The sequence below is a fragment of the Schistocerca gregaria genome, chromosome 8 (assembly GCF_023897955.1).
Source record: "Schistocerca gregaria isolate iqSchGreg1 chromosome 8, iqSchGreg1.2, whole genome shotgun sequence".
Taxonomy (NCBI): domain Eukaryota; kingdom Metazoa; phylum Arthropoda; class Insecta; order Orthoptera; family Acrididae; genus Schistocerca; species Schistocerca gregaria.
The window spans coordinates 389,741,984-389,752,904 of record NC_064927.1 but is presented as its reverse complement, the minus strand read 5'-3'; the positions used below and the strand labels follow the sequence as shown (position 1 = coordinate 389,752,904).

The following is a 10,921-nucleotide window of genomic DNA, read 5'->3' as shown; positions in this document are numbered from 1 at the left end:
CGCTTAGTGAGTTTCAGTTTCTTCACCTTGAGCTGCCATATTAGTTTCTGGTAATCTACTTAGAAATTCAACTACGTCAAAAATTTCTTGTGGTAATGGACTATTTCAATCATGAACTTTCCTTCCTACCTCACTAAAAAAAGTTGCAACAACGTCATGAATAAACACAGATCTTTCACGATCACATTTTATCACATTTAATTGTAAGTGTACCTGAACCTGATCCTGCAGTTGAAGCTGGCAAACGCTTAAGAGAAACTGTTAACAAAAAGAGAAAATGTCGCCGTGGAGATATTAGTAGTAGTAATACAACAACAGCAGCTGTTCCAGGTCAGAGACCATTTCAACAAGATGTTAAACCTTCAAGGAGTATGGTTAAGGATGTTGAGAAAATTACTAATACTCATGATAATGAGGAATTATTGGATATGTTAACTTGAAATAAAACATCGTTGTCAGTTTATATTGTATTTTTATTTGTCAATTAAATCAAGACCAATAAACATGTCAAATAAAGTCACTGGATGTATTTCTTTATAAATCCTTTTATCCCATTTTTTCCAATTATATTTTACAATTCTCTCTTCCCATACAGGTCCTTAAAATATTTTAGTATTTGCACAGAATAATACAGGAGTTTTAGTTAGAACAAAATCAGTTTTTACTTTACTTGAATATTAGTACTGTTACCACTAAACACAGATTTTAATGTTTAATAACTACCTATATCAAAATTAGGGTCGTCCATTATAATGAGACGTCTGTAAGCACAGTATTGCAAACCAAAATTTACATATTTGTTGCTTTTATTACACCATCCTGCATTTATCATTGCACTATAACATACACGTACAAAAGTTGACTTAAAGCTATTTGGAGGTCCAATAAGTGATATACAAATTTTCTACCAATACTACGATTAAGTACATTAAATACATTGATAATAAATTCAGCTATTGTTTCATAGTCATCATTAAATTGAAATTCAAGTAATTCATACATTAGATCATATGATTGTTTACGATCAATATAAAATTCATTAAAGTCACATGAATGAGCCTCAAAGAAAAGAACTTTTGCTCTTAAAATGAAGTTATACATTTCTTGTACACTCATTTTCATGGTAAGTATTTGGATATGTCGAATTACATTGTATAGTTATTGTTCACTAAGAGTAGATAGTGATGTATCGGATAACCAAATATTTGTAAATTGGAATTTATTTAATGGACAGCATAAATTCTCACATATTAGTTGTACCAGTACTTGAAAACTTTTTCGTTTATATCCACGTCCGTTTTGTTGGTATTCAGTAATTCGCGCAATGTCTTTTGAGAGTGTTTCACTATTGCTTTCACGTGTTGGCCCAGAATGTCGTTCGGATCGTTCGGATTACAGTACATCCGTATGTCCCTCACTTTCGCTGTCCACTGTCTTTGTTTGCTGAGTTTCACCATCCGTTCCGCATCGTGTAATTGCAAAGTGAAGTGAAAAGGCTTGGTGAATTCCTCGTTCCATGTATATTGCGTGTTCTGCCTCGTATTTATTACCGAGATACAGGAAGAGATTTGCTCTTTTCTCCGAGTCGCGTGCTTTTGCAATACTGACGCATTTTGGTCGTCCCAGGAGAGCCACGAATTGTCGACCTTACATACATCTACAGGTCCCGTGGGCTCTGTTGCAGTTGTGGCCAATGTGGACACACGATCTGGTGGTGTTTTCGAAACAGATGTACCGTAATCCATCTCGTCTTGGTTTGCTTTGGAAAAGTGATTTTGCAAATTTGATAAAATTTTCCTGATTTCGCTGGGAGGTAGCTGTGTTGAATATATAGCGCGTAATAATGAGGCTTGATTTTGCAAAACAGCAATCGCTAATGACTTTTCTGAATCCTTCATCAAAACACGATAAATGAACCAAAATGTTGATTTCAGGTTTTTTGGTAAGGTTAATATGAAGTTAGAAAATTTTTCAGAGAATGTGTCTTTGTCTAGACCAACGCATATTTCAATTAGTAGATTAGCTATAAAAGTTTTAAATTCGGTTGTCCATTTTTCTTGAAAACGTTCTTTCTTAGTACGTTGAGTTGAAGGAATTGTTTCTATATCAATATCGTCATCTGCAATTACCTCAACAGGTTTTCTTTTCTTTGGTGCGTTGGTGATTGCAGTTGATGGTCCTGGTTGGTTGACATCTTCTTCTTCGTCTGAGAAGCCTTGCGATTCAGGGTCCAATTGCCATGATTCAGTCATCTGCAATAATTACATAAATTTTTTAAAACCCTGTGGAGTAACTCGCGTAATTTATTTGGTTAATATATTTTCAAGTCCCCAATGAAACATTGGTCTTAGAGAAATGTTACACCACATACTGTCTTTTAAATGATATAAAGTTCTGAAGAAACCCCTTTCTGAATAATTAGCTAATTCGTGAAAGAAGTGATCAAATTTTTGTTGAATTGGTGGGGTTAAAACTCTGTTTGCAGCTTATGTGTATTGATTAATATGCATGTGTGATGCTATTAATACGCTTGAAGCATCATTGGAACATATTTCATTTAAAAAGCAGTTTTGACATACGGCTGTTAATTGCCAAGGTCGTAACCAATTGCCACTATGTACTATACAGGATTTTATAACCAGTATTATCTATAATGATTTGATTTTTCCACAGGTTTTGGCGATAACACCAACCCCATGGAACAGTTTCTAAATCGTTGTTGACTTCAGTAATATATTTGAAAAAAACATCAAATTGTCTGTATTCTGCATTATCCCAATTAAATTTTCTTTCTAAATCTGGTAATTCATATCTTTGTGCAGTTACAAAACGATGATTTAGCATTGTTTATAGTACACCAGGATAACTTAGACTTCTAGGATATAAATTAGTTCGATTACGAATCATTTCACTTTCGTATACGTTCACTTTGTGCACACAAACATTTAATTGTGTTGTCATCCACTGTCTATATTTTGGTTTTGTAGCAAGCACACGTGGTTTGTTTAAAAATAAAAGTTCTCTGCTTCGCTTAGTATGTTTACTGTGTAGTGCAATTGGTTTTTCACTAAATAAAATTTCTGGTCGTAGTTGTTTGTCTGTTATGTGAGCAACTAGTAACCAATTATTATTTGAAATCAGATCATCTGGGGAAAAAAATAACGTCCAATATCACTCAGTAAAAATTCTTCGTCAGTTGATTCTCCTAATGTTGATATGCCACTGAAACTAGTATCTGAATCACTGTCGTCACTCATACCTTCGAACGTAGACCTGATGATGCAGACGTAGACATCGACTCAGCAAGTCGACGAGCAGCGAAACGGACGAGCAGCGTTGTGCTCACCAGCGTGGAGGCCGTCAAATGACTGTAAAGTGTGGATGTGAGTGCCCCGTTAAATAATGCAGTCGCCGGAGAAACTTATAGCTTGCCAAGACAGTAGCTGCAGCAGCAGCAGCAGCAGCATCGACCGCAGTGGCCGTACGCGCCATATATGGGCGAAAGCGCGCTACGCGCGCGTCCACGGCGCGGTCGCTGCTGCTGCTGCTGCTGCTGCCGCTGCTGCCGCTGTCTTGGCAAGCTATCAAATCCACGCGCTGCATCTAAAGCGGCGGCTCCAGCACCAACAGCTTCACGAATTGTCTCACCAGGATTGTCAAAGAGCTTAAATCAAATTCAAAATCAGGAAACAAATCGTCGTCAGGGTTCTCTCTCCTACGACGTTCCTCTTCTTCTATTTCACGAATAGCTTCTTGCTCCAAATTCTGCGCCTCTCGTTGTAATCGACGATTACGTTGAGGGTTACGAGTACAATTCAAAGGAGTTGTATGTTGTCGTCCAGTACGGCCACCCCAACACCGCCGTGCCATTCCTCATTTTCTCCTGCACATACAATAAAATAATGCACATCACACACAAAACGAAAATTACACGTAACACACTCAAAATAAATACATCATCACGAGCCAACATTACTACAACATTGACTCATTAGAACAGAAAGTTATATATCAACCACAGCGGAGACCCACTGGTAGCTTGCTAAAGCCGTGCACCCGAACGTTGAGCGTTGAGCGTGCTGAGTTTCTGACGTCACAGCGTGCGTCTGAGCGTTGACCAATGAGATGGCACAACGCCACTTACGTCACGCCGTCTCCCTTCAGTACAGAGTTCTGGGGCGCCATATTGGCATCCATTTCAAGCCTATATATATATATATATATATATATATATATATATATATATATATATATATATATATATATATATATATGCCGTTTCTGAGCACCAGCAAATTGAGGATCACTGGAAATCCCTTTGTTAGTTGTGTGATTCGTTCCAACAAATTAATGAGAAACATCATACTCATGGCAAAAGAATTATTGTAACTTGCGTATTATGAGAGTAGGCTATTTGAAGGCAGCGACACACTGAGTATCCACCCAAAATGCATGGTTCTTAGTACAAGCATTTGTAGGGGCGGTGGTTCGCGACCCAATACCTGCAAATTTTTTTCTAACATTTGCGTTTTATTTAGTTCTGATACTTTATTATTACACTCCTGGAAATGGAAAAAAGAACACATTGACACCGGTGTGTCAGACCCACCATACTTGCTCCGGACACTGCGAGAGGGCTGTACAAGCAATGATCACACGCACGGCACAGCGGACACACCAGGAACCGCGGTGGTGGCCGTCGAATGGCGCTAGCTGCGCAGCATTTGTGCACCGCCGCCGTCAGGGTCAGCCAGTTTGCCGTGGCATACGGAGCTCCATCGCAGTCTTTAACACTGGTAGCATGCCGCGACAGCGTGGACGTGAACCGTATGTGCAGTTGACGGACTTTGAGCGACGGCGTATAGTGGGCATGCGGGAGGCCGGGTGGACGTACCGCCGAATTGCTCAACACGTGGGGCGTGAGGTCTCCACAGTACATCGATGTTGTCGCCAGTGGTCGTCGGAAGGTGCACGTGCCCGTCGACCTGGGACCGGACCGCAGCGACGCACGGATGCACGCCACGACCGTAGGATCCTACGCAGTGCCGTAGGGGACCGCACCGCCACTTCCCAGCAAATTAGGGATACTGTTGCTCCTGGGGTATCGGCGAGGACCATTCGCAACCGTCTCCATGAAGCTGGGCTACGGTCCCGCACACCGTTAGGCCGTCTTCCGCTCACGCCCCAACATCGTGCAGCCCGCCTCCAGTGGCGTCGCGACAGGCGTGAATGGAGGGACGAATTGAGACGTGTCGTCTTCAGCGATGAGAGTCGCTTCTGCCTTGGTGCCAATGATGGTCGTATGCGTGTTTGGCGCCGTGCAGGTGAGCGCCATAATCAGGACTGCATACGACCGAGGCACACAGGGCCAACACCCGGCATCATGGTGTGGGGAGCGATCTCCTAAACTGGCCGTACACCTCTGGTGATCGTCGAGGGGACACTGAATAGTGCACGGTACATCCAAACCGTCATCGAACCCATCGTTCTACCATTCCTAGACCGGCAAGGGAACTTGCTGTTCCAACAGGGCAATACACGTCCGCATGTATCCCGTGCCACCCAACGTGCTCTAGAAGGTGTAAGTCAACTACCCTGGCCAGCAAGATCTCCGGATCTGTCCCCCATTGAGCATGTTTGGGACTGGATGAAGCGTCGTCTCACGCGGTCTGCACGTCCAGCGCACGAACGCTGGTCCAACTGAGGCGCCAGGTGGAAATGGCATGGAAAGCCGTTCCACAGGACTACATCCAGCATCTCTACGATCGTCTCCATGGGAGAATAGCAGCCTGCATTGCTGCGAAAGGTGGATATACACTGTACTAGTGCCGACATTGTGCATGCTCTGTTGCCTGTGTCTATGTGCCTGTGGTTCTGTCAGTGTGATCATGTGATGTATCTGACCCCAGGAATGTGTCAATAAAGTTTCCCCTTCCTGGGACAATGAATTCACGGTGTTCTTATTTCAATTTCCAGGAGTGTAGTTTAATATAAGTATATTCTATAATATTTGATGTTATGTAAATATAAGTTCACTTTTTTTGAGGAGTGACTTTGTTCGATTGGCTTAATTACAGGACAGCTTACGCTATTTGTATAAAGATATGTTACTCCTTTTTCTTTTACGCTTCGTAATTCACATGTTGCAAAGATTCTGCTACTGGGTAGGAACGGTGATCAAGTAAGACTGATCTTAGGATTTTATTAAAATGTGGGAATGATGAAATAATGTTTATCTTATGCGGAGAAGTATTCCAAATTTGTACCGCACTGTTTGTAATGGAACTTTTATAAGCCTGTGTCCTTATTGATTGGACATGGTCCTTTCCTTTTCGTGGACGACGGAGGAAATGTGCGTTTTAATAGAGCTAACGTGGGAATTTTACTCGCGCCCGTTGAGTAACAGTGTGATTTACGAACTAGAAACATCCCTCAACTGCCGCTGGAGTGCGTTGCGATCACGTATACCACGTTGGGGCCCACGTACCGTATGCGCAAGTCGCATCATTCCTGAGCGTTCAACGGCACGTTAAACTCGGCACGCTCAACGTTAACGTTCGACAGCACGGCCCGTGTGCCGACGGCTTAAGACAGCGGCCTTTAGCGTCAAACGCGCGCGGCCGCGAACCCCGGCTGAATGCGGCTGCTGCTGCCTTAGCAAGCTACCAGTGGGTTGCCGCTGTGGTTGGAGGACTGATGACCTCAGATGTCAAGTCCCATAGTGCTCAGAGTCATTTGAACCATATTTTGTAGCTCATTACATAAACAATCAGGGAAAAGATTAGTTCAGTGCTTTGTATGGAGTGTAGCTGGAGAGGAGAGAAATGCTTGGAGGGTTCTGAGATGTGGATCTGGAAAAGAACGAAAGATGTGAAATGGACAGATAAGTAAAGAATGAGGTTGTACTATATAGGATGAATGAGGAAAGTCAAATACTGGAAACATCTATATCTTCATCTACACATTTAAGTGCCTGGCAGAGAGTTCATCGTACCGCGTTCACAATTCTCTATTATTCCAATATCTTACAGCGCGCGGAAAGAATGAACACCCACATCTTCTCGTACGAGTTCTGATTTCTGTTTTATCGTGGTTATCGTTCCTCCCTATGTAGGTCGGCGTGAACAAGATTTTTTCTCATTCGGGGCGGAATTTGGTGATTGGACTTTCGTGAGAAGATTCCGTCGCAACGAAAAACGCCTTTCTTTTAACGATGTCCACCTCAAATCCTGTATCATTTCTGTGACACTCTCGCCCATATTTCGCGATAATACAAAAAGTGTTTCTAAAAGAGGACGGAAAAGCGTTGTGCAGGCAGACTCCTGTTACATTTTCTAAGTGTCCTGCCAATAAAACTCAGTCTTTGGTTAGCCTTCTCCACAACATTTTCTATGTGTTACTTCCAGTTTAAGTTGTTCGTAATTGTAATACCTAGGTATTTAGTTGCTTTTCCGGCTTTTAGATTAGACATATATCATGCAACCGAAGTTTAGCACTCATGTGGATGACCTCACACTTTTCATTATTTAGGGTCAAGTGCCACTTTTCGCACCATTCATATATCTTTTCTAACTCTTTTTGCAGTTTGTTTTGATCTTCTGATGACTTTATTAGTCGATAAACGACAGCGTCATCTGCAAACAACCAAGGACGGCTGCTCAGATTGTCTCCCAAATCGTATATATGGATAAGGAATAGCAAAGGGCCTATAACACTACCTTGGGAAACGCCAGAAATCACTTCTGTTCTACTCGATGACTTTCCGCCAATTAATACGAACTGTGACCTCTCTGACAGGAAATCACAAATCCAGGCATATAACTGAGACGATATTCCGTAAGCACGCAATTTCACTACGAGCCGCTTGTGTGGTACAGTGTCAAAAGCCTTCCGGAAATCCAGAAATAAGGAATCGATCAGAAATCCCTTGCTAATAGCACTCAACACTTCATGTGAATAAAGAGCCAATTGTGTTTCACAGGAACGATGTTTTCTAAACCTATGTTGACGGTGTGTCAATATACCGTTTTCTTCGAGGTAAGCCGGCCGGCGTAGCCGAGCGGTTCTAGGCGCTTCAGTCCGGAACCGCGCTGCTGCTACGGTCGCATGTTCGAATCCTGCCTCGGGCATGGATATGTGTGATGTCCTTAGGTTAGTTAGGTTTAAGTAGTTCTAAGTCTAGGGGGCTGAGGACCTCAGATGTGGAGTCCCATAGTGCTTAGAGCCATTTTTGTCTTCGAGGTAATTCTTAATGTTCGAACACAATATATGTTCCAAAATTCTGCTGCATGTCGACGTTAACGATATGGGCCTGTAATTTAGTGGATTACTCCTACTACCTTTCTTGAATATTCGTGTGACCTGTGCTACTTTCCAGTCTTTGGGTACGGATCTTTCGTGGAGCGAACGGTGGTTGTATATGATTGTTAAGTATGGAGCCAATGCATCAGCATACTCCGAAATGATGCAGGCAAAGAAATTGGCTAGGACAGTGAATGAGAAGAGGCTGTGTAATAATGGATGCATTATGGCAGAAGGAATGGTGCCGGGTAAGCAGGTAGCAGCAAATTGACGACATCAAGAATTACTGTGCATCATACGCAGTTACGGAAAGGGTGGCGGAAAACTAGGAGGAATTCTGAATGTGTAGTGATGAACTTGCCTAATGGGCAGAACACAACATCATCATCATTATCATCCTCATCATCACCATCATCATCATCAACAAATAATTCAGAAATACGTATGGGATCCATAACGTATCGTTACAATTTCATCTGTAATAAATTTAAAATATATTGAGATAACAGCAACTGATTTTCAACATGTGTCTGGATAATTCGAAAGATGCTTTTTTTTATTTTATTTTTCAGGTGCAGCAGATTTGACGGAAAATGTTGACTCCACAGAAGAAAGTTCAGCATGGTTCAGAGAGACGAAGTCCCACACCCAACTGCAACAAAAGTTTCGGACACAGAATGGAAGGAAACCAATGTTCCGAACAAGTATTCAGGATGTGAATACGGCATTTACTGAAGAACGTAGAGTTCTCCATAAACAGGGAGTGTGTCGCCTATCTGTTCCAGACCACGTTGGACAAGGTATGGCACGCGTTTGCAAGGAGTCCGGTAAAACCAGTGCGTACGGCGTCCAGAGAGTTGAAAATGCCACTTACCAACAGTGCGCAACGCCCTGCATAAGAGGTTACGTCTTGATATCCTCAAGGTGCAGATGCGACAACCACTGCAGCCGATGAACAAACAGTGCAACCAGCTTGCAGTGCATATACCACTTCAGATTGCCGCACACAGTATCTATTCGTGTATCCAGCACACCGAATCGTCATAAGTTTCATATATGGGAATCAGAACGTCCTCATGTTATGCTTAAAATAGAATGGTACAATCCCACGGTCAGTGTGGGACGCGGACCTATGTGCACCTGCATCTTTGATCCATTGGGCTATTATTTTCCAGCGAGGCTACCGCCAACAGTAACGTTTATCTGAACATTATTACAAGAGTTTTATGCGCCACCATTGAAATACCTTCAGCCTGACGTCATATTCGATCATGGAGGAGCAAGAACTGACTGGTCAGTCAGTTTCTCGATGAAAAGTTTCCGAATCGGTGGATTGGACGAGATGTGCAGTTCGCTGCGTACCATGACCACCTCACTTCACAACACTAAGCCTCTTCTTAAAGGATTTTGTAAAGGGTTGGGTGTACCTTGCCAAAGCTGCAGGCCTAAAGGACTTGAAGACACACATTCGCAATGCGACTGAACATCACCATGGAGTTCCAGTAGTGTACAAAGAGGGAACTTGAATAACGATTGGATGTTATCCATGTCAGCAGGGGTGCACTTATAGACGTGTGTCAATGAGAGAACAAAATCTAATAAGTTATCCAGCCACATGCTGAAAACTAGTAGATATCATCTACAATGAAGAGCGAAAGAAACTGGTACACTTGCCTAATACCGTGCAGGGCCCCGCGAGCAGGCAGGAGTGCCACAACACTACGTCGCATGGGCTCGACTAACGTCTGAAGTAGTGCTGGAGGGAACTGACACCATGAACCCTGCAGGGCTGTCCCCAAATCTGTAGGAGTACGAGAGGGTGGAGATCTTGAGGCATCCAAAATGTGCTCAACAATGTTCATTTCAGTGGAGTTTGGTGGTCAGCGAAAGTGTTTAAACTTTAAAAACGTGTTCCTGCAGCCACTCTGTAGCTATTCTGGACGTGTGGGGTGTCGCATTGTCCTGCTGGAATTGCCAAAATACGCCGTAATGCGCAAATGACATGAATGGATGCAGATGATCAGACAGGACGCTTACGTACGTGTCACCTATCAGAGTCGTATCTAGACGTATCAATCCAACTACACACGCCCCACACAATTACAGAGCCTCCACCATCCTGAACAGTCCGCTGCTGACATGCCGGGTCCATGAATTCATGAGGTTGTCTCCATACCCTTGCACATCCATCCGCTTTGAAACGAGACTCGTCCGACCAGCCAATATGTTTCCAGTCATCACCAGTCCAATGTCGGTGTTGACGGGCCCATGCGAGGCGTAAAGCTCTGTATCAACATCTACATACATACTCCGCAATCTACCATATGGTGGCGGAGGGTACATCGTACCACAACTAGCATCGTCTCTCCCTGTTCCACTCCTAAACAGAACGACGGAAAAATGACTGCCTATATGCCTCTGTACGAGCCCTAATCTCTCTTATCTTTGTGGTCTTTCCGCGAAATGTATGTTGGCGGCAGTAAAATTCTACTGCAGTCAGCCTCAAATGCTGGTTCTCTAAATTTCCTCAGTAGCGAGTCACGAAAAGAACGCCTCCTTTCCTCTGGAGACCCACCCGATTTCCTGAAGCATTTCCGTAACACTCGCGTGATGATCAAAT

The 10,921-nt window shown here is 43.1% G+C and overlaps 1 protein-coding gene across 1 annotated transcript; it reads right to left on the bottom strand.

The window, feature by feature from the left end:
• Positions 1-455: 455 nt before the first annotated feature.
• Positions 456-8,756, bottom strand: LOC126285211 (uncharacterized). The gene is made up of 5 exons (XM_049984514.1): positions 8,663-8,756; positions 3,846-3,883; positions 3,486-3,664; positions 3,260-3,368; positions 456-2,252 (listed from the first exon to the last, which is right to left on the bottom strand). Exons 1-5 carry the CDS (start codon positions 8,754-8,756, stop codon positions 1,251-1,253), a joined length of 1,422 nt encoding a protein of 473 aa, XP_049840471.1. The 3' UTR covers positions 456-1,250.
• Between the last annotated feature and the right edge of the window lie 2,165 nt (positions 8,757-10,921).